At 43.1% G+C, this 25220-nt stretch overlaps 1 protein-coding gene across 1 annotated transcript; it reads left to right on the forward strand.

Annotated features, from left to right (window-relative positions):
* The first annotated feature begins 12371 nt into the window (after positions 1–12371).
* LOC138354472 (zinc finger protein 665-like) lies at positions 12372–16938 on the forward strand. The gene has a single exon (XM_069308678.1). It carries the CDS (start codon positions 12800–12802, stop codon positions 14210–14212), a length of 1413 nt encoding a protein of 470 aa, XP_069164779.1. The 5' UTR covers positions 12372–12799; the 3' UTR covers positions 14213–16938.
* Positions 16939–25220: the final 8282 nt, after the last annotated feature.

Raw genomic sequence — 25220 nt, forward strand, 5'->3', positions numbered from 1 at the left:
GACAACTGAGTGCCCGGCGTCTCCGTGCGCATCTGCCTGTCTAAGGCTGTGGCGGCCTGGGGTTGGGGTTGAGGTATGGTGTGGGTGGCCTGGGGTTGGGGTGTGGATGGAGGTTGGGGTTGAGGTATGGTGTGGGTGGCCTCAGGCTGGGGTGTGGATTGAGGTTGGGGTGGGTATGGGGTGGCCTGGGGCTGGAATGGGTATGGGTATGGGTATGGGGTGGCCTGGGGTTGGAATGGGTATGGGGTGGCCTGGGGTTGGAATGGGTATGGGGTGGCCTGGGGTTGGAATGGGTATGGGTATGGGGTGGCCTGGGGTGGCCTGGGGTTGGAATGGGTATGGAGTGGCCTGGGGTTGGGGGAAGGGTTGGTATGGGAACTGAGGATGGGGTTGGTATGGGAATTGAGGATGGGGTTGGTATGGGAATTGAGGATGGGGTTGGGGTTGTTGTAGTGACGGATGAGGTGTACCTAGGTGGTCCCCAGTGGTGTCGGAAGAGGTGCTGTCCTCTACACTCCCACTGGTCCCCACTGACTGGTCATTATCTGGGTTAAACATTTTCTGTGATTCCTGGTGTGCCACGTCTCTTCTAAACCACCCTATAGTACACCCTCGACCCGGACTCACTACAACCGTGATCTTACACAAATAAAAAAAAATCACAACTCTTTTCTAAGAGAAAACTACTAAATTCCCAAAATAGGAAATACAACGATTTATCGAGAGAATCGCTGAAGTGAATCCAATGAATGAGTGTCTGCCCCGCACTCGTGTCTGACCGTGAAATATCCCGCAGTTCTATTGCTGAAACCTAAGTCCTTTACGTTAAAAAAATTAAAGAATCTAATTTATATAAAACAAATTAAATGATAACGCAACTAACGCGCAGCACTCGTGATGGAGTAATAAAGAATATTTACTGAATTTGAATACTAAACGCACTTGAAGTGAGCAGCGTGGCCACTGATGACTGATGGAGCGGGACCAGCTGCGCTGAAAAAAACTAAGTCCCGCGCTTTTTCGCTTAAACGCTGAAAAATCAAAATCTTTGTTCTGAAGGAAAATAACTAGTTTTACGTTAATAAATCGCTCTAGCGATTAATATAGACACCCAGGACCTATATTTGCTTACCAAAATTAACTTTTTATCAAAAAACTGCGTTTTTACTCAATTGCTGGACTCTGCCAATTTTCCTGACTCCGAGGGAAAAAAATTTCTATCACCCCAAATATCACAAAACTCCTTTAATTCACAAAAATTTGGATTTCTCGTTCCCAGATATAAATACGTTATTATTTAATACTGACGTTGTATACAGAACAATACTGACACTTCGGGCGGTTCCAACACTCACTAATTCGATTTTTCGTCAAAATCAGAGATTTTCACCTCCCATGGACTCTGACAAAATTACGACACGATTTTCTCGAAAAATAACTAAATTCGGCAAAAATGTAATTATCACTGTTTAATGCTTTACGAACAGAATTACGTCCCTTGCGCGCACTAGAGAGTAATACTGACCCCAGAATATACACGAAACATGAAAATCAGAATTTCCGCCAAAAAGTCAGATTCTAGCCCAAGCTGGACTTAGAAAATTTTCCATCTACGTTTCTACTGAAAGCAGAATTCTAAGTCTACAAACACAATTCTACCGTCTTACTGGTAACAACTAGAAAATATCATCCGCATCGACTGGGGAATCCTAATGACGCCCAGATCATACACGTGACCCACGAATACAAATTAATTACAGTTAACGACTTTCCGACATTGACTTAGCCGAAAACTTATCCCAACATACTTAGAAATAATCCACGGACAAATAACATTTACACGCAACTTACTATCCCTTAAACTCCTTCACTTATCTATCGTGACCGACACATAGCCCTAAGTCCAGAGGATTAACTACACTCTAGCAACAACGCCTCTGACTTAGACTAATACAACAGGGAATAGCAAAACCTAATGTACGCACTTAGCCTAATATGCCAGAAAACGCTAAACACTTTGATAAAAAATTTTTTAACCGGGGATTGAATGTAAGGGAAAAAAAATTAATCTCTAGAACAACGAAAATAAACGGAAATTACTTTATAAATTGAAGTATACTTAATTCAAAAATGCACTCGACTTAATCTTATAATTGTCCCTACCGGCTCGCCGTACCACACCTAGCCTAGAGGCCACACCATCTAGGTTCCAACAGAGCGACACGCAGCTTTCAGCAACAATTATGACTAGGGACGACTCAACCTCCACTAAGTGTGCGATCACTTAGTTGTTGAATCGCTGCTAGGTAGGTTACTAGTCCGTCCCTCGGAGGCCGCAACGCCCTTCACGGATTACGTTTTTCCTAGCGTTTTGGGTCGTCTAATAACGCCCTCGGACTATCTACTGGCGTCCCACAGATATATCCGCCCCCGACAGCCCTCAAGGAACTGCTGTTGAGAGTATGGTGGCTCCCAACACCTCTGAATTAATTGCAATGGGTCGAGTATGGTACCCAGTCCAATCAACTCGGAGCGGTCTCCTTTTCAATAAATCTAATTTTAACAACCTAATCTTACTAACTAAACCTTAATCATATCAGCCCGCATGACCCAAGATTCGCCAATCCCCACTCAAACGCACTGTTGTGGGGCGCACTGCTAATCCTGGCCCGCGGCTGTCTCCTTAGCATCCGCGCACGTGTTCGAACGGCTAGACGCGTGAGCCTTTCAACAATTTCAAACAAAATTGTTGAAACCACCGCTGTGCACCATTGTAACACGGGTTTGGGTTCCTCTCTCTACTTCTCTACCTTCTACTCCCTCTACCCGTATTCTTACTTTTTATTCTCTACCAAGGGACTCCAAAAACTTTTACCAAAGCCAACTCCACGCCACGTGGTCCTAAGACGATTGACCGACTTAGGATTCTACACCCAGTATGACGTGACCTAAGCTCTGAGCAAAACCCTAGAGTCGCCTCTACGCTGCCACCACCAGACCAGTAATACAAGAGCAATGATCGAGGTCTGGATCGATCACGCTAATTAATCAACCTAGGGGCTTGATCCCCACTATAAACGATGACCTTGAGTGTGGAATAAATTACACGGTAATGATCATTCCGATTCGATGTTAGAATCGGCGCCCAATGCAACTCTGCCTCGTGTGGACCACGTGACCAGGACAAGTATACACATAAAACACATGGAAATAATGAAATGCAAAATATTAACAAATTTAATTTATTAAAAGAAAACTAAAACAAAATCTAAATATGTTCACTCCCTGTCACTTTAACACTCCCTACTTGACCTGAATGGCAATTGAGACTATTTCTATACATAACCATAGCAACTATACCTCTATGTTTTCCAGCTAAGATGTTGCGCTGGTCTCGGGGAGAGGTAAGATGTTTGACCTCTCCCAGCTGCTTCCGTGACCACACTGATCTGTCCTCGTCTGATCTCGCCCAGACTAGAACATTGTATTGTTCCGCATCGCTTACCCAGTTACTTTAGCAAGGTTAAGTTATAACAATTATCCTCTGTTTATACTGAATTGATCCAGACTGGTTGAATTATTTTACTTTAATTAGATTACACAAACATCTAACGGCAAAGCTGTTCCCGATCACAAAAATGGTTATTAAAACTTTGAGAAATATTAGACCTGTCAACCCTGCTGACCTATGACCGCCGGTCACTCCGCCTTAGAAGTTAGATCTGATTCGTGACGTCACTGATGGTGACTTAAACTCAATAATTAGAATACTCTTGATATTGTATCCAGTACTATTATACAATACAATTTTAATGCAAAATGAATAAAGGCTAATTTCTCTAAATTACTGAATACTATAGGATGATTCATTATACGCAGCTATGAACAAAGCGTCGGTTATTTCCACCGCGAATCCCCCTGGGGGTCAGGTCACCATGCGGCTCAGCTTCCCATTCTCTTTTGTCGATAAACCACTCTGGATAATTCTTACAACAGCCTAGTTTGTTACATAGGGACATGTTATTTAGCTATGTCAGTAAGGATAGGATGTATGTTTCCTGATATTAGAGGATTGCTGTCAGTTGACAGCTGAGAAATTTATGAATTTAAACATGTTTATTATGATGTTGGACTATTATTTGTCAAATTTTATTAGTTAGGTTAGCTTTTGTTTGTGGCATGAGTTGAATTCTGGGTTTGGATACTAAACCTCGTGAATTTTAACAAATTAACAAGGTTTACTAAGTGCTTGTGCAGGGGGGTTGTAACAAACTAGGCTGTTGTAAGAATTATCCAGAGTGGTTTATTGACAAAAGAGAATGGGAAGCTGAGCCCGCATGGTGACCTGACCCCAGGGGAATTCGCTGTGGAAATAACCGACGCTTTGTTCATAGCTGCTTATAATGAACCATCCTATAGTATTCAGTAATTTAGAGAAAATTAGCCTTTATTCATTTTGCATTAAAATTGTATTGTATAATAGTACGGGATACAATATCAAGAGTATTCTAATTATTGAGTTTAAGTCACCATCAGTGACGTCACGAATCAGATCTAACTTGTAAGGCGGAGTGACCGGCGGTCATAGGTCAGCAGGGTTGACAGGTCTACTATTTCTCAAAGTTCAATTATCCATTTTTGGGGGATCGGGAACAGCTCTGCCGTTAGATGTTTGTGTAATTTAATTTCAGTAAAATAATTCAACCAGTCTGGATCAATTAAGTACAACAGAGGTTAAGTGTTATAACTTAAACCTTGCTAGTAACTTGGTGAAACTTTGACTAGGCGGAAGGTTACAATGTTCTTGTCTGGGGTAGACCAGACAAGGAAGAGATCAGTGTGATCTGCCGAGCAGCTGGGATAAGAGGTCAAACATCTTACCTCTCCCCGAGACCAGCCCAACATCTAGAGCTGGTCGCCCAAGGTATAGTTGCTATGGTTATGTATAGAAATAGTCTCATTTGCCATTCAGGTCAAGTAGGGAGTGTTAAAGTGACAGGGAGTGAACATATTTAGATTTTGTTTTAGTTTTCTTTTAATAAATTAAATTTGTTAATATTTTGCATTTCATTATTTCCATGTGTTTTATGTGTAAACTTGTCCTGGTCACGTGGTCCACACGAGGTAAAGTTGGATTGGGCGCCGATTCTAACATCGAATCGGAATTATCATTACCGTGTAATTTATTCCACTCTCAAGGTCATCGGTTATAGTGGGGATCAAGCCCCTAGGTTGATTAATTAGCGTGATCGATCCAGACCTCGATCATTGCTCTTGTGTTACTGGTCTGGTGGTGGCAGCGTAGAGGCGACTCTAGGGTTTTGCTCAGAGCCTAGGTCACGTCATACTGGGTGTAGAATCCTAAGTCGGTCAATCGTCTTAGGACCACGTGGCGTGGAGTTGGCTTTGGTAAACGTTCTGGAGTCCCTTGGTAGAGAATGAAAAGTAAGAATACGGGTAGAGGGTAAAGAAGGAAGAGAAGTAAAAGTAGAGAAACCCTAACCCGTGTTACAAGCCTACTGGGCTCTGTCATATCTACATTTGAAACTGTGTATGGAGTCAGCCTCCACCACATTACTGCCTAATGCATTCCATTTATTAACTACTCTGACACTGAAAAGTTCTTTCTATAATCTCTCTGTGGCTCATTTGGGTACTCAGCTTCCACCTGTGTCCCCTTGTGCGTGTACCACATGTGTTAAATAAATGTATGTATGTATGTATGTATGTATGTATGTATGTATATATGTATGTATGTATGTATGTATGTATGTATGTATGTATGTATGTATGTATGTATGTATGTATGTATGTATGTATGTATGTAAGTATGTAAGGAGAGAGAGAGAGAGAGAGAGAGAGAGAGAGAGAGAGAGAGAGAGAGAGAGAGAGAGAGAGAGAGAGAGAGAGAGAGAGAGAGAGAGAGAGAGAGAGAGAGAAGGAGAGAGAGAGAAGGAGAGAGAGAGAGAAGGAGAGAGAGAGAAAGAGATGAAGACCGAGACAGAGAAATAGATATAGACAGAGTCAGGGAGAGAATGTTAGACACAGAGGCGGATAGATAAGGATATGCAAAGTCAGTGAGAGAATGACAGAGATAGAGCGAGGAAAGAGACAGAGAGATAGGCTGACACAGAGAATGGAAGAAACGAGGAGAGGCAGAGACAGAGGGGGACAGGGACAGGGACAGGAGCAAAGGGACAGGGACAGACGAACAGGGCCAGAGGAGGGACGGGGGAACAGAGGGGGGGGGGGGCAGTGAGACAGGGACAGAGAGGGGGACAGGGACAGAGACAGAGGGACAGGGGTCAGAGAGGGGGACCGGGGGACAGAGGGAGGAGAGGGGGGCAGGAGACCAAGAGAGAGGGGACAGAGGAGAGACAGGGGATAGAAAGAGTGGGCAGGGGGGACAGGGACAGACAGAGAAGGACAGGGACAAAGGGACATGAACAGGGGGGCAGAAAGGGCGGACAGGGGGACAGGGGGCAGAGATAGGGACAGGGGAACAGAGACAGGGACAAGGGGACTGGAGGAAAGGGAGGGGGACAGATGAAGGACAGCGGACAGAAAGAGTGGGCAGGGGGACAGAGAGGTACAGGGGACAGAGAGAAGGACAGGGGGACAGAGATGGACAGGGGGACATAGAGGAACAGGGGGACAGAGTGACAGGGGGGGACAGAGTGACAGGGGGGACAGAGAGAGGAACAGGAGGAAAGAGAGGAACAGGGGGACAGAGAGAGGGACAATGGGATAGAGAGGGACAGGGGGACAGAGAGATGGAAAGGGGGGACAGAGAGGGGGACAGGGGGAAAGGGATCGGGGACAGAGGACAGAAAATGTGGGCAAGGGGGACAAAATGAGGGACAGGGGGACAAAGATGGACAGGGGGACAAAGATGGACCGGGGGACAGGAGGAAAGGGGGGAGATGTATGAGGGGGGATTGTTTGCGAGAGATGGAGAAGGGGTATTTAGAACGGTAAGTTAGAGAGGGAGCAACTAAGGCGCATCATTGAAAAGCAAATGAGCATCATTGCAATAGCAGGAGCCACGCACATCTTCAGCCTGCGTTGTTGAGACATTGTCAATTAAGCGGTGTCCAATAGCAGTATCTTCGGTATTTAAGCGATACCTTAAAAAATACTGGAAATATTGAAAGATATTAATCCAGATATTAATCCCCTTGTGCAACGCACACAAGAGGCAACAGCTTCCAGCTCTACAAGCGGCAATATAAAATAGAGAATAGGCGATTGTTTTCACTCATAGTGTAATAACCCCACGGACCCGCCCACCCGCTGAAGCCGTAAATACCAAGACATTACTTCCGTTTAAAATTAAGCCGGAATAATCCTCAGGTATGTGGAGGATGTGGGAGGCCTTTGATCAACCGCCGACTTCCTGCCCCGTCGACGGGGCCATCAGCCCTCAGCCAAATTCATGTGAAACATGTATGTGTGTGTATTAAATATTTTAATTTATTATTTCTAAGATTTAGCTGTTAGCTCTTGGACCCCGCCTTTCTAAGCGTCGGTTGTCTAATGTACCGACTCTCGCCCTCTTTTCCTCCATCATATCTAAACAACATATATTTTTATCTAACACACACACACATCCCCAAGATGCAGCCTTTAGCAGCTTCCTAACTTTCAGGTTCCTATTTACTGCAAGGTGAATAGAGGCATTAGTGTGTGTATGTTTGTGTCTGTGTACGTGTGTGTGTATGTGTGTGTGTGTGTGTGTGTATACTCACCTAGTTGTGGTTGCGGGGGTTGAGCTCTGGCTCTTTGATCCCGCCTCTCAACTGGCAATCAACTGATGTACAGATTCCCGAGCCTACTGGGCTCTATCATATCTGCATTTGAAACTGTGTATGGAGTCAGCCTCCACCACATCACTGCCTAATGCATTCTATCTATTAACTACTCTGACACTGAAAAAGTTCTTTCTAACATCCCAGTGGCTCATTTGGGTACTAAGTCCCACAGACTCAGACACATTAACACATATCTCTCAGGCAGCTATCCAAACTCTCATCTCCTTTCACCAATCAGCCCGGCAGATGTTGTGTCCATCATACACTCTCTAAAAACCAAGGCAGGGAACACCAGTGAAATTCCGTCCATTGTGTACAAGAGAGCCTCCCATGCCCTTGCCCCACCCATAGCACTACTGTTCAACAAATCTATAGAGTGTCACACCTTCCCTGATATCCTCAAAAAAGCAAGAGTAACGCCAGTCCATAAAGCAGGCAATCCGGCGGACATAAACAATTATAGACCAATATCAAATCTACCCATTCTATCAAAAATATTTGAAAAAATTATTTACAAACAGCTCTATTCCTACCTCGTAAAATTCGACATACTCAGCCCCTGCCAGTTTGGCTTCCGGTCCCAAAAGAGCACCAACGATGCAATCATTAGTCTCCTTGACGTTATCTACTCAGCCCTTGACAAAAATGAGTTTCCGATTGGACTCTTCATTGACCTAAGAAAAGCCTTTGATACTGTTAATCACAACTACCTCTTACTTAAACTCCAGCATTATGGAATCCGAGGCCCTGCCCTTGACTACATCCGATCCTATCTTAGTGACAGACACCAATATGTAACCATCAATGATACAACTTCTTCCACTCTACCAATTACCGTTGGAGTGCCACAGGGCAGCATCTTAGGACCTCTTCTATTTTTATATATATAAACGATCTGCCTAATGTCTCTAATATTCTCAAACCTATATTGTTTGCTGACGATACTACCCTTATCTATTCAAATCTCAACCCACATACACTAAATAATGTTGTGAATAATGAATTAAAAAAAGTCCACTTATGGATGTCAACGAACAAACTAACATTAAACATCGAAAAGACTTACTACATCTTATTTGGAAGCAAATCATCAAATGCAATTCAGCTACAGATAGACAACATTAACGTCAGTAATAAAAATGATGGCAAGTTTCTTGGCCTATTCCTAGAGAAGAGACTCAACTTCAGCACCCACATTCAACACATAACTAAGAAAGTCTCTAAGACAGTTGGTATACTCTCCAAAATCAGATATTATGTTCCTAACTCTGCTCTCCTCTCACTATATTATGCACTAATCTACCCCTATCTTAATTATGGTATCTGTGCATGGGGGTCTACCACTACAAACCACCTTAAGCCCATCATCACACAGCAAAAATCTGCTATCAGAATAATAACTAACTCTGCTTTCAGACAACACTCAGCTCCCGTGTTTAAATCCCTAAACTTGCTAAATATTAACTCCCTCCACACATTCTCTTGTGTCAACTACATTTACAAAACCCTGTTCTTAAATGCAAACCATGCTCTGAAACTCTCCCTGGACAGATGTAATAGGACCCATTATCACCACACCAGAAATAAATATCTCTTTGATATCCCCAGGGTCAAACTTAATCTGTGTAAACACTCTATGCAAATTAAGGGACCTAGTCTATGGAACTCACTCCCTAGTGAATTGAAAAACTAAAACTTTTGCCTTATTTAAAAGCAAAACCAAAAAGTACCTAACTTCATCTTCTTAGTTTCCTACACTGAGCTTTAAATTTGCTCTGTACCTAGTGTTACCCAATCTCCTAATTTTTATGTAATATCAAACAACCTTATCATTGTGTTCATTGCTGTCTTCTTTTATGTGCTAGCCATATGCTGTATTGTGACTACCAATTTTTGTCAACTACCATTCAAGCTGTCATTGCAATCAATCTTATATTGTTTCTGCTGTATTGTGCCTACCAATTTTTTTGTCAACTACCATTCAAGCTGTCATTGCAATCAATCTTAGCTACCTATGTGCTTTAATATACTGTACCTACAATTTTCTATCATCTTTTTTTTTCATTTCATGTAATCTGTTATCATTTTTTGTCTATAATTTTTGCAAGTATTTACCTCCTTAAAATTTTCTTAGATTAAGGACCTGCCCGAAACGCTGCGCGTGCTAGTGGCTTTACAAGACTGTAATTACCATATTTGTATCCTCACATTCCTTATGTACATTCTTGTATATGCATAAATAAATAAATAAATAAATAAATAAGTTTTCACCTGTGTCCCCTTGTTCGCCTACCACCCGTGTTAAACAGTTTATCTTTATGTACCCTATCAATTGCTCTGAGAATTTTGTAGGTAGTGATCATGTCTCCCCTTACTCTTCTGTCTTCCAGTGTCATGAGGTGCATTTCTCGCAGCCTGTCCTCGTAACTCATGCCTCTTAGTCCTGGGACTAGCCTATTGGCATACCACTAAACTTTTTCAAGTTTCGTCTTGTGCTTGACAAGGTGTGTGTGTACGTGTATAACACACACGTACTTAATTATGTGGTACGTATGTACTACATAATTGTAAGGCGTTTGCTGAATTAAAAAAGTCGGCTAGCAGTTCACCCTTAACGACACAATTAACTCATTACATAAAAAAATACGTGGCTGTGCAACAGTGTGTGGGAATTGGGGAACTGGTGTGCATTTAGACGACTGGTGAGGACCAACAATGACGTAGAAGGATGGCACCAGCGTCTGAATCAAAGGGCAGTGAGGGACAACTTGGCTTTATATATTTTAATCCCCTTACTGTACCGTGAGGCGTCCCTGGTAACCTTGCAATACCAACTGGTTTCTGATCAAAAGCTAAAGTCTAGTCGCCGCAAGGGCAATAAAGAGAAACATAAACATTTGTGGAAGCTTTGGGACCGTTACGAGGAAAAACAGATAAGCACCTCACAGTTCTTCAAGGAATGTTCGCGTTTTATCCCAGGAAGTGCCTGAACTAGAATTAGAAAACAGCAGTCTGTTTACTGGTTGTTATTTAACTTAAGTTAGTTGTAAATGATAATATAAAAATAGCCACTGAGAACTGATGAGTTGGCAAAGATTTTGCTCGTAAAGAGGGAATTGATTACCAACTTGGACTGCCTTTGAGCAGCCTGAGGGCAGCAATATCCCAGGAACATCAACTAAATTTCGGAGACTTGAGGCAAAGTTAAATTCACACCAGTTACTCCATCTATCATCATTCTATTATGCAAAAAGAACCGCACGTCTATGGGTCATCCAATAATGTTAGCAGACTTCTAGATGTTACCACTGCTAGGCATAGGCTCGGCTACAAGTACCTCTGGGAGTTTATAACATCTGCTGATGTAGATTTGACTAAATGTAAACTCTGTCAGCAGAACTATTCGCATACTTTGCGTCATTATATAGTGGAATGTGAAAAAATCGCGGAATTTAGAGATAACACCATCAATAGTGTCCAAGAAATGTGTAAGTACTTCATTCATAATGATGTGCTGCTCGAAATCTTAGCGAAGTATCCAAAATTTGCTTACTGTAGGTAATGCATGCACATGACTGTAAAGCTGCCGCCCATTTGGGTGGGTGTGCAGCAAGACTAGTAACTGTGTGACTCACCATAGATGTAAAGTGCCTTGTATAGTGACTGTTGTGAGCCTCTTGTTGATCACTTGTGACACAAAGATTATTGATGTGTGTATTTGTGTAGGTGATTAGATATGTATGTGTATGTATATATGTATATGTATATATATATATATATGTACATGTATGTATGTATGAGAGTGTGTACATGTATATATAATATTAATAATTTTGTAACTAGCGTCACAAATTGTTATTTGCTTAGCTAAACGAACTAGAGGGTATAACAAATAATAGGCCTCCTTCGGGGGCGCCCTGTTTCTAAACGTGTTAGTCTTAAATCCTTTAATCTCAAATCTTGCTACAATGTACCTCTTAATATATGTTATGTACTCTCGCAACCCAATGTACCTTCTTGTATATAAATAAATAGATTTCAACTGTAAGGGGGTATGGTTTGCACCTTGTTATTCTAATAATGGATAAATAATTCTAATAATGGAAGCGCTAATTATATGAACAAGTGCCATGTATTTATTCAGACGAGAACAACAGCGAACACAAACCAGCGCATATACGAACGGAATGGTTTGTATGTACAAACTTCTCAGTGAACGAAGTTGTTTCTAGCCCGGTATCCGAAATTGCAGTATACGACTTGACCAGTCCCCTTCCAGGAAGCGGTGGTACTCCTTCCCTATTACAAATTTGTTTGTGAATGTATTTGCTTATTGTCTTGCCTATTTTTTGTGGATCTGCTTGTATTCTGTTTATTACAACTTGTTTATTGCCTTTCATATTTACTTATTGATTATATATTTGATTGAAAAAAATGAAATAAAAAGAATGCAAAGTAGTGCATTCACCTTAGGAGCAACGTTTCCTTCAGAAAGTAAATAAACGTGTACCATATTATTTAAATAAGTGAATTGCAAGCATATTCTTAAATTTAAAAAATAGGAAAATGTAAGAGTTAAATGTAGAAAACCAGTTACAAACAAAAGTAAGAAGTAGGAAAAATAAAGTGTGGCACCAGAAAGAACACTGGAACGCCTAGGTGAGCGTCGCCGCCATTATCACAACACGGGACGGTGAGTTTCCAGACATGAGCATAAAACCTTCCCATGTACGATCGTCGTCGCCCCTAAATCAACACAACAACCTTCCCACAAATTTCACCTATCATAAAGAAGAACCATTCTTGCAGTCATCCGGAGAAGAAAACCTTCCCACAAACTTCACATATCATAAAGAAGAAGCCCACCATTGACCTTCAAGTGCTCACATCAAGTCTAACTCTACAACAGCCTAAGAAACAACACTCAAGCCTTGCCTAAGCCTCAACATTGACGTCCCACCGTGAGGCGTCACCCAGCATCACCACTCATGCAGTCATCCGAGGAGAAAACCTTCCCACAAACTGCACCTATCATCAAGAAGATGAAGACTCACCAGTGTCCAGAGTGTGGGAAGGTATTTACTCGTCTTGGAGATATGAAGACTCACATGTTAGTGCATTCGGGTGAAAAACCTCATAATTGTCCAGAGTGTGGGAAGAGGTTCAGTCGTCTTGGACATATGAAGACTCACATGTTAGTGCATTCGGGTGAAAAACCTCATAATTGTCCAGAGTGTGGGAAGAGGTTCAGTCGTCTTGGACATATGAAGACTCACATGTTAGTGCATTCGGGTGAAAAACCTCATAAGTGTCCAGAGTGTGGGAAGGTATTTACTCGTCTTGATCATATGAAGACTCATATGTTAGTGCATTCGGGTGAAAAACCTCATAATTGTCCAGAGTGTGGGAAGAGGTTCAGTCGTCTTGGAAATATGAAGACTCACATGTTAGTGCATTCGGGTGAAAAACCTCACAAGTGTCCAGAGTGTGGGAAGGTATTCACTCAACTTTCATATATGAAGACTCACATGTTAGTGCATTCGGGGGAAAAACCTCATAATTGTCCAGAGTGTGGGAAGAGGTTCAGTCGTCTTGGAAATATGAAGACTCACATGTTAGTGCATTCGGGTGAAAAACCTCTCAAGTGTCCAGAGTGTGGGATGAGGTTCAGTCAGGTTGGAATTATGAAGATTCACATGTTAGTGCATTCGGGTGAAAAACCTCATAAGTGTCGAGAGTGTGGGACGAGGTTCAGACACCGTCAAAGTATGAAGACTCACATGTTAGTGCATTCGGGTGAAAAACCGCATAAGTGTCCAGAGTGTGGGAAGGTATTCACTAAACTTTCAGATATGAAGACTCACATGTTAGTGCATTCGGGTGAAAAACCTCATAATTGTCCAGAGTGTGGGAAGAGGTTCAGTCGTCTTGGAAATATGAAGACTCACATGTTTGTGCATTCGGGTGAAAAACCTCATAAGTGTCCAGAGTGTGGGAAGAGGTTCAGACACCGTCAAAGTATGAAGACTCACATGTTAGTGCATTCGGGTGAAAAACCTCACAAGTGTCCAGAGTGTGGGATGAGGTTCAGACATCTTAAAAGTATGAAGACTCACATCTTAATGCATTCGGGTGAAAAACCTCATAAGTGTCCAGAGTGTGGGAAGAGGTTCAGACACCTTAAAAATATGAAGACTCACATGATGATGCACATTGCTAGAAGACCTTTTGAGTGTGATGAGTGTGGCAGAAGGTTTAGAGATCGTGGCTCTATAATAAGTCACATGTTAGTACATACAGTAGAAAGGCCTTTTGAGTGTGATGAATGTGGCAGATTATATAAGTCACGTAACGGTATAAAAGCACACGTGTTAGTGCATCTGAATGATAAACCTTCATAAAGTGTCCAGAGTTTTAAAAGAGATTCGGTCATCTTTGTAGTATGAAAACTCACAAGACGGTGCATTTGGGTGATAGGTTAAACATTTTGAGTGTGAGAGATAAATCAGAATTTTTTTTAAGTATAATGGATAATAAAGCACATATTAGTTCATTAACTTATAATACCATTTTTCCAATTTTAAAATTGTTGGAAATTGTAAACTTTATCAGGAAAATATCTTGCACTCTCCATAGCTTCAACCATTATTTTATTATATATTTTTATACTGTTTTAGCTTACCCAATTCCATATACTGTATTCAAAAACATGGTGTTGCTACTTCACTGTAAATTGTTTCTCACTCTCCAACCCCTGCCCTATTTTCCTTTCTGTCATCATGATCGTGAATCTACAACTGGTACCAATTGTCTTCTTTGATATCTGTGTACCTCATAGCTTCCGTTCCACTTTCTTCTCTGCCACTGAAGAAACGTGGCAATGTTCCACAGCCACAGTGCTGGCATTGGCAGTGCCATCACTGCCACCACATTTGAAGGCTTGAAAGCAAGCCAAAAGCACTCTAGTTGATTGTTAACTGTGGTTTTATATATATGCTATTGTACTATTTTTATGAAATATTTAAATAATTTTTGTTATTTTGCCCAGTGACTGAGATATATAAATCACTAACAAATATATATTAGACTGGAAATTTTTTCAGCTAAACCTCTTCATTTATATTTGCATCAGATATTTTTAGTAGTCTGGCCTATCTACAGTATTTATAGTGATCTAACCCTTGTATTATTGTGTTCATTAAGATAAATTCTGATGAAAGGCTAACCTTAGTTCAGTAGTCATATTAGCCTGACTTGCATTTATAGTTTTCTGAGTTGGAAATATATATTACTCTAGCCCAATGATGTATAGTAGTATATATTACTCAGCTGTTATATAATATTTGCCAGACTGAGATATTTATGTTTAGCAGTTATATTATCCTGACTGGCAATTATATTATCCTGACTGGCAATTATATTATCTTGTCTGGCAATTGTATTAATCAAACTTGCAATTACTGGGTATATTACATGTATCCAGACTGATAATTACATTAGCTTGACTATCAATTATACTATCCTGACTGTGAATTATGTGAGCATGACTCCGGGAATTATATTGGCCTGAATTCAACAATTATAATAGCTTGACTGATAATTATATGATCTAAACCTGCAATAATATTATACTGATTTGCAATTATATTACATATATCCTGCATGAGAATTGCATTAGCTTGACTAGAAATTATATTATGCTGACTCAATTAAATGAGTCTGACTGGCAATTATATTACCCTAACTAGCAAATATATTATCTTAACTAGCAATAATATAAGCCTGACTGGCAATTATATTAGCCAGACACTGGCAGTTACAGTAGCGTGCTGGTAAATATATTATCCTGACACTATTATATTAGAATACTGGCAATTATATTATCTTATCTGACAATAATATTAGCCTGACTGCCACTTGTATCAACCCATTTTATAAAGTGGCATTTTTCATTTATAGTACAGTATATTACCGTAACTAGAATTTATAATATTTTTTGGAGTATTTCATTGAATATAGTTAGCCTAGGCTTAATTACTGCTAGTATTTCTTAATATCTTTGATTAATAAGTATTTTTAACTATAAATTACAGTGTAATAGTTATTAATTTGTAGATATAAGTCTAAATTTAATCATTGAATTATTGGTATGTATGATTATTATAGGCCTGTTTTACCAGGTATAGGAGTAGCCTTTATGGCAGGGGTGGCCAAACATGGTTACTGTAAGAGCTGCAAATGATAAACCTCAGATGTTTGAGAGCTGCAGGAGAACCATTTGAGAGCCACAGCTTCCTTACTGAATAATGTCAACAGTGTCTGCTGGCTATTATTGATGATTTTAACTCATTTAACTTATTTTTCCTTAAGTCTGATTTAGGTGGATAATCATACGAAAAGTTTTTGTGATTAGGTTTATACTGGCGTTTCAAGTTCCTTGCTTTATAATGACTGAGTAGCACTTATCAAATAAGGCACAACGGTTTACCTTCTTTAACTGTGAATGCAAACTATGTTCCACAAGTATTGGAACTTTTTATATAGTTGTCCATTTCTTGCCCTGGATTCTGGTAAAGACTTATAGAATATTCACATTCTCAAGAATTTTCTACTAGCTGAATAATTAAATGTCAAAGAGCTGCGGTTTTTGCCACCCTGTGGCCAAACCACAGCTTACAATTTGACATCTAGGCAAAGCAAAAAATATAGTTTATTGTTATGATTGACAGTTTAGGTTCTTGTTGTGTTGATGGATGTGAATGATGTGTAGTTATTATTTGCTTAGAAGCTATCATTGGCCTATATTATTTATAGATAGAATATGGTGTAATACTTGACTTTTACCTATTACCTATTACTGTAATTGTATTATATAGACCTGGACGATTGTTTCAACATAAAAGGTCACTGTCCACTCTCAGTAACAAGAAGTGTTATAGAACTTAACTGACAATTATCTCAACATACAAAGTAATTGTTCACTCACAGTAACTATATGTTACAGAACTTGCAGGAAACACTGTACATATTAGTGACCTTACAAGAATGTAAAAATACCAGTCTTATGTAATCTCACCAACCCCATTGTACTTGCTTGTGAATAAATTATTATTATTTATATTATTAACTTAGTTGATAATTATCCTAACATACAAGGTCACTGTCCACTTACAGTAACAATATATGTTATAGAACTTAGCTAACTCCTATTAACCCCCTCCCCATCCGGCCCGTTGGCGTCGTGAGGGGGCTTGGTGGACGGCTGCCGGAGTGTGATGCTCCGTTGGGCAGTCCTCTGGCCTTTTCTGGCCTTGCACTCCTGCTGCTGTCTTCTCCAATTGTGCTGGATCGCTTTTCCTTTTCCTTATGTTTCGCTTTTCTCCCCCCTCTTCTCCTATCTGCTTGTCATTTCCTGCCGACCTTTTGCTTGTTTTGGATTATTTCTTTGGACTTCTTCTATTTTGACGCCCGGGTGCTTGAGGAGGCATACTCTTGCACCCGTAAAACTGTAGTACCCAACGTCTCGAGTGAGGGGAACCTTTTATTGTCAATCCCCCTTTCGTCGCTGAACCCGATCTCGACGGACTGACGGTTCTTAAGGTGGCGTTTGTGGGGCGTATACTCACGACGCACCCCTAGGGGGCCCCGGCATGATCGGCGATAGCTTCCTGTTGGGTGTCCTGCCTCTAATTGTGGCTCCATGGTGGGTATGGGGGCACATTCGTGGATGAATTTGTCACTTTTCGTCTCTATGTCGTTGAATGTTTCCGTTGTACCCTCTCAGGCTCGTGGGGTGGGCGACCAAGCCCCCGAATCGGCCTGTATTGGAAGACCAGGCTCTGTAGCTCCCGCTGCGTTGGGCCCCGACCTTGCTCCTCCTTTGACCGTCCTAACTTCTTCCCCCAGCTCCCCTCCCTCCTCTGGGGTTGGGTCGAGCCTCCAGCCCCCAGTGGTGACCACTTCGTCTGCTGGTGTGGCTCAGTCTTTCGTTGTGACTACTGCGCCTTTTGACCCCTCTCTCTCTAGGGGTTCTCAACGCTGTTCGTGCCCCAACCGCACTCGCTCGATTCCATCCCGTGCTGATGCGTATCAGGCCTTGTTTGGTCCTGCTTCATGGGCCAAATACTTTGATCTCCTCCCTCTTGATTCTGCGCCTCCTGACGATTTCTCCCTCCATCGGCATCTTGTAGATTCCGTGGATGCGTCTGTTACTTTCAACCCCACTCGTCTCGGTACACGTGTCGTTGCTGCTCCTTCTCAGGATGCGGCTTCCCGCTTGGCTGCCTTGTCTTGCCTTGGCGAGATCCCTGTTCGGGTCTCCAAGAACGTTCAGATGAATTCCAGTGTTGGCACTATTCTCCTCCCACCCCATGTTGCAACCGGTGTTCGGAATCTGCAGGATTGCCACGATGATATTCGGCATATCCTTGATGCCCAAGGCCATTCTGTCCTCCAGGTTGACTCGTTTACTCGTCCCCCTCGTGGTCGTCGCCGTCAACCCCTTCGCGTAGTGAAGATCACCTTTGATGGTAGGACCCTTCCATCCTCTGTCATTCTTGCTGGTGCTAGGTGCTCTGTCCAGGAGTATATTCCTTCTCCTCGACTTTGTAATAAGTGCTGGAGGTTTGGGCATGGTGCCCTCCGCTGCTCTGGGACTGTCTCTCTCTGTCCTTTGTGTGGGAGTGAAGGTCACTCTAAGTCGGAGTGCACTTCTCCCCAAGCTCGCTGCCTCAACTGCGGTGAGGCCCATCCTACCTTCTCCCGTGCCTGTGTCCATTACAAGCTTGAGGCGGCCGTCCTTAACCTGAAGCACCGGGAGCGTTTATCTTTTCCTGAGGCGAGGCGCCAGGTTTGCCGGCTCCCGCCTTATACTAACATCTCTTATGCTCGCGTGTTGCGCTCTTCCTCTCCTCGTCCTTCCCCCCTTCCTCAGACTCTCAACCGTTTCCGGGCCTTGGACCCTGATACGCCCACTGCCCCCTCCTCTGTTCCTTTGAGTTCTTTCCCGAGGGGTCCCCCTCCTGGTCCTCTGTCTGGGGTTCCCCTTCTTTCAACCCGGTCTGTCATGTCTCCTGTGTCTTCTTCCTCGTCCCCCTCCGATCCTCTTCCTCCATCTATCGGCTCTCCCCACCGCCTGTCGGTGCGGGCGGATGTCCATCGCTCTCCTAACGGCCGTCGTGTGTGCTCTCGTTCGGCTTCTCCTGTTGAGACACTGGAATCCGTTGCCCGGTACGTAGTTGCTGGGACACCGGTCTCTTTAAGTCAGAAGCGTAAGCCTAGCTCCTTTCCTTCCTCTTCCCCAGCGGGTAAGAAAGCTTCGCTTTCTTCCTCAGCTCCTACTTCTGGCTCTGTTGCTCCTTCCCCTCCCATTTCAGTGATTGCGCCCCCTGTTCCTGCTATGGAGGTTTCTTTGGCCCCTGCTTCCCTTTCGGTTGCTGCTCTTGCTGGGGTGCGCTCCCCTCTTTCTACTCCCCCTCTTCCTGCTGCTGTCCTTGACTGCTCCTCTCCGTTGTCTCCTCCTCCTCCTCCGGACCCCGCCCGCCCACCTCTGATCTGTTCTCCCGTTTCCTTCCTTCCGTCTTTGCTCAGTTTACCCATGCCCCCTAACCCTGACTTTGCTGACCCTGATCCCGACCCTGATATTCTTTAACGTGCTCTGTTGCTCTTTCGCCTTTGTTTCTTCCTTGTTCTCTGTTTTTGTCCTTTCTCTTCTCGGCGTTGTCCATTCTTCAATGGAACGTTCGAGGTTATTACGCCAATTTCCTCGAACTCTAACTTCTGATTTCGCGGTTTTCGCCCCTTTGTGTCTGTCTCCAGGAGCCAATGCTTGGTGCTCGTCCTGGTCGTTTTCGTGGCTATTCCTTTCTCTCCCCCCCCCTAGCCATTGCTGGGGCTTCTAATTCTTCTGCTCTCTTGATTCGTGCAGATGTTCCCTTTGTTCCTTTACTTTTTCCTTCGCCTCCATTGTTCTGCTGCTCGTATCTTTGTGGGGAAATGGTACACAGTTTGTTCCATTTATCTCCCCCCGAGTGTCCCGCTCTCTCTTCCTGATTTGAAACACCACCTAGACTCCTTGCCGGAGCCTGTGCTCCTGCTGGGTGACTTCAATTGTCGTCATTCTCTTTGGGGTGACGTTCTGACGAATACCCGGGGTCGCTTCCTTGAGCCGTTTCTCCTCTCTTCTTCCCCCTGTCTCTTCTGAATTCTGGTGAGCCCACTCATTTGGACTCTCGGACTCGCACCCTTTCTTGTCTTGATCTTTCTCTCTGCTCTTCTTCTCTTTACTTAGATTTCACGTGGCAGGTTCTTGATGACCTCTATGGAAGTGATCATTTCCCCATCCTTGTTTCCTTTTTTTCTTTTCGCCCTTCTCTCTCTTTCCCTAGGTGGCAGTTTGCTAAGGCAGACTGGACCCTATTTACCCTCAGTGCTGCTCTCTCTGACCTCTCCCTTCTGCCTCTCTCTCGCGCTCTCCTCCTCTTTCATGACACTGTCTTCAACGCTGCCCTCCACTCTATTCCTCACTCTTCCTCTCGGGGTCCACGGAAGTGCGTTCCCTGGTGGAATGCGGACTGTGCTCGGGCTGTCCGCTGTAAGCGTGCAGCCTGGAAGAGGCACCGCCATAGGCAAACGACCGATTCTTTTCTTTTTTTTTGGAAAGCGAGTGCGGTGGCCCGTAGGGCCATCCGTACGGCTAAACGTGAATGTTGGGCATCTTATGTCTCAACAATTACGTCCGAAACCCCTCTGGCCCAGATCTGGAAGCGTATCCGCAAGATAGCGGGTAAGTTCGTTCCCGATGTTTCACCGGTCCTTCACCTCCATGGTACTCTTGTGGCTGACCCGTTGCAGGTCGCTTCCGAACTGGGTTCCCACTTTTCTTCTGTTAGCTCTGGTCTTCATCTTCCCCAATCTTTCCTTCTTCGTAAACCTGTCCTTGAGTCTCGTCCTTTAGATTTCTGCACTCATCTTCAGCTTCCCTATAATGATCCCTTCTCTCTCTCTGAACTTCGTTCTGCCCTGGCCCTCTGCAGTTCTACGGCGGCGGGCTCCGATGGTATTCATTATGAGATGCTTCGCCATCTCCCTCCGAGCACGTCTCAGTATTTACCGAGTCTGTATAATCGGATCTGGGAGTCGTCGTCAGTCCCTGAGGACTGGCTCGATGCCGTTGTCCTCCCTGTTCGCAAACCGGGGTCTCTGGGTACTTCCCCTAAGGACTTTCGCCCTATTGCTCTCACAAGTTGTGTCTGCAAACTCTTTGAACGTATGGTCAACGTTCATCTGATGTGGTTCCTGGAACCCCATCACCTCCTCTCCTCTTCTCAATTTGGTTTCCGCAAGTGCCGCAGCACGACAGATGTCCTGGTGAACTTGGAGGTCTATATTCGTACTGCTTTTGCTGCGAAGACCTCCGTTGTTGCCGTCCTTTTTGACCTGGAAAAGGCTTACGACACCACTTGGCGTTATCATATCCTATCTCAACTTCATTCTTTTGGCCTTCGTGGTCTTCTCCCTCTCTTTCTCCGCAGCTTCCTCTCTCATCGTTCCTTTCGGGTGCGCCTTGGTACCGCTCTCTCTCCCTCTTTTCAGCAATACGAAGGTGTGCCCCAGGGTAGTGTTCTGAGCACTACTCTTTTTCTGGTTGCCCTCAATGGTCTTCTTTCCTCTCTTCCTTCTGGTGTCTTCTCTGCTCTCTATGTCGATGATCTTACCCTTTGTTGTCAGGGTGATGATTCGCCTCTCCTTCAACGCCGGCTTCAACTTGCAATTGATGCCGTGTCGTCTTGGGCCACAGATCATGGCTTCAAGTTCTCTACTTCTAAGACTTGTGCCATGACTTTTACGCGGAAACGGGTTGTTCTTCGTCCCTCTTTGTCACTTTATGGTCATTCCCTTGAATACAAAGATTCCGCGAAGCTTTTGGGGTTATTCCTTGACACTCATTTGTCTTGGTCTCCCCATATCTCTCACCTCCGTGTTGAGTGCTCTAAGGCCCTTACCCTCCTTCGGGTCTTGTCCCATACTTCTTGGGGTGCAGATAGGCGCACTCTCCTTGCTTTACATTCCTCTCTCGTCCTGTCTAAGCTCGATTATGGTTGCCCTGCTTACTCGTCTGCTTCTCCTTCTACTCTTCGCCGTCTTGATGCTTTGCACCATACTGGGTTGCGCCTCAGTTCTGGTGCCTTTCGTTCGACTCCCATCCTTAGCTTGTATGTTGACACTGGCTTCCTGTCTCTCCAGGACCGCCGTGATCGCTACTGTCTTCACTATCTTGCGCGGTCCTTGCAACATCCCTCCTCTCGCCTCTGTCGTCCTTTAACTTTTCCCCCTCCTGTGGTTCCTGTTCCTCTTCACCACCTCCCTCTTTCTGTCCGGTTATCTCTCCTACAGGATTCTCTTTCCGTTCGTATTTCTGATGTTTCTCCTCGTGTTGTTCCTTCTTTGCCCCCGTGGAGGGTCCCTCTTCCGCGGTTTTGTACATCCTTGACCCGTATCACTAAAGCTTTTACCCCTCCTACGGTTCTAAAACGCCTTTTCCTCGAGCACTTTTCTTCTCACTCCCGCTCCGTTTCTGTCTTCACCGATGGGTCTAAGTCAGCGGACGGTGTTGGCTACTCTGTTGTTTTTCCTGATCGCACTTATATGTGTCGCTTGCCTCTGGAGACTAGCATCTTTACAGCGGAACTTTATGCTATTCTCTATGCTCTTCGTCTCCTGCTTTCTCGTTGTCAGTCTTCCTTTGTAGTTGTTGTTGACTCTCGTAGTGCCCTTATGGCTCTCGGGTCCTTTAATCCGGTTCATCCAGTAGTTGTCGAGATCCAGCATTGGCTGTTTCTTGTTCACAGTAAATTTAAGTTGGTTGAGTTTTGTTGGGTTCCCAGTCTTATTGGTGTGTCTTTAAATGAGCGTGCGGATGCTGCCGCCAAGGAAGCTGTCCACTCTCGTCCCATCTCTCGTAAAGGCATTCCGTATTCCGACTTTTACCCAGTTATCCATTCCTCAGTCCATACCCGTTGGCAGGCTTCTTGGTTGTCTGTTACTGGTAACAAGCTACGTACTCTTAAATGTTGTGTTTCCTCGTGGCCGTCCTCCTTCCACCGTAACCGGCGGTGGGAAACAGCTCTGGCGAGGTTGCGTATTGGCCATACTCGCTTAACCCATGGTCACTTGATGGAGCGCCGCCCTGCTCCTTATTGTCCTAGTTGCATTGTCCCTCTTACGGTCGTGCATGTCCTTCTTGAATGTCCTGACTTCCAGGACGAGCGTGTGTCTTGCTTTCCGACCGCCCCTCGCGGTCACCTGTCCCTCGATAGAATTCTTGGTGACTCGGATACTTTTGATATCGTTCGCCTTATGCGTTTTTGTTCTCGTATTGGCATCCTTGGTGATATTTAGCGCCCTCTGATTATTTTGCGTATTTGATGGTGCTACATAGCCTTCCTGGTTTGGTGCCTTCTTTTGATAATTACTTACTTACTTAACTCCTATTAATAAATTACATTATTGGTAACAATGGGATAATTAAGTTTAGGCACTAATAGGGTCAGTTTGTTAGATCACATTGGGAGAGGAATTTATTGAGGTTATCCTTGTGTGATAATAGTGTGGCTTCGGGACCAATAAAACTACCAACAATGCTCTTATAAATGTGCCTAAATTATTACATGCAGTACTTAACAAAAATGAGCTCCCAGTAGGTTTATTTGTTGACTTACGCAAGGGTTTTGACACTGTTAACCACAATAATCTTCTCAAACTCCAACACCATGGAGTTTGAGGTCACTCCCTTCAGTACTTGCAATCTTATCGCTGTCAGCAGTATATTTCAGTGAATGCTGCTACTTCTCCCACTTTGTTAGTTAACTTTGGTATTCTGCAGGGGTAGCATACTTTGTCCACTCGTTTTTCTCATATATATATTTCTTCCAAATACCACGCAACATTTTACTTCAGTTTTGTTTGCTGATATCTTCATGATGAAAATCATGAAGATGAAAGTCTTCATATTTTCTCCCGTGCTAACCCACTTATTCTAAATGACATGGTAAATACTGAACTAAATGAAGTCCATTAAATTGACTGTTAACAAACTTACCCTTAACATCAACAAGGCATTTTACATTTTTGTTTGGTAAGAAGTTCAACGATCAAATTAATCTTAAGACTATGATGACCAAACCACACACCCGAAGATGAGAAGACAACATCCTGGTTCATCCTGGATCATTATCATAATCGATTTGATAATGGTCCAGGACGGACTGAAATGTCGTCGTCTCCTTATCTTCTGGTGTGTGGTTTGGTCATCATATCTCGACCATATCTGTTGTGATTCATTGTCTAAGACTTAACAATACCAAATTATGAGCAAAGTTGATGGGAAGTTCCTTGGTGTTCACTTTGACAACAAAACTTCAATTGCCATATATAAAATATAACTAAAAAGTTTAGTTATGTACAGCTTCCTTGGTGTAGTGGTTAAGACACTTTGCCTGGCGTTCAGCAATCGCTTTGTCCTGGGTAATAATAATAATAATTTATTTGCAAGAAGGTACAATGGGTTGGTGTCATTACATAAGATTGGTATTTTTACATTCATGCAAAGCCACTAGCTTGCATACCATTTCAGGCAGGTCCTTAAAGTTGAAAGGGTACATTGTAGCAGTGTACCCTTTCAGATGTACAGTGTGAATTTGAAGCACAAGGTAGGAAACTGTGAGGAGGAAATTAGGTACTTTTTTTTTCTTTTGAACGGCATGGATTGGGTAATTTTTAAATTCATCAGGGAGTGAGTTCCAAAGACTGGGCCATTTTATTTGCATGGAATGTTTGCACAAGTTTAGTCTGACTAGGGATATCAAAGATGTATTTATTTCTGGTGTGGTGCTCATGGGTTCTATTACATCTATCAAGGAAAAGTTTCAGATCAAGACTAGCGTTTAGGAAACCAGGTTTTATACATTGAAATTGAAATTGAAATTGAAATAAGTTTATTGAGGTAAAATACACACAAAGGGATGAGGTAGCTCAAGCTATTCTCACCCCATTCAGTACAACGTGTTAATATATACATAGACACACATCACAAATAAACATATTACCAAACATCCTGAGAGATAAACATATACATTTCCTCCTTCACAAGTAGTATGGTATCAGACGTACACACAAATACTTTTATGACCGTTTTATACATGGTTTCCAGGAAACCAGGGTTTTTATAAACCAGTTTTTTATACATGTAGATAGCACATTAGAATGTGTGGACTGAGTGTATGTTTAGTATGTTATGGAACTTAAATAGAGGGTTCTGTGTGCTGTCTGAAGACTAGGGTTCGTTACAATTCTGATAGTAGATTTTTGCTGAGTGATGATGGGCTTGAGGCAATTTGCAGTGGTTGAACC

The sequence above is a fragment of the Procambarus clarkii genome, chromosome 6, assembly GCF_040958095.1.
Source record: "Procambarus clarkii isolate CNS0578487 chromosome 6, FALCON_Pclarkii_2.0, whole genome shotgun sequence".
Lineage (NCBI taxonomy): Eukaryota > Metazoa > Arthropoda > Malacostraca > Decapoda > Cambaridae > Procambarus > Procambarus clarkii.

Excerpts from the sequence above, each read along its gene's own strand:
- LOC138354472 (XM_069308678.1), top strand. The coding sequence starts at position 12,800 with ATGCAGTCATCCGAGGAGAAAACCTTCCCACAAACTGCACCTATCATC.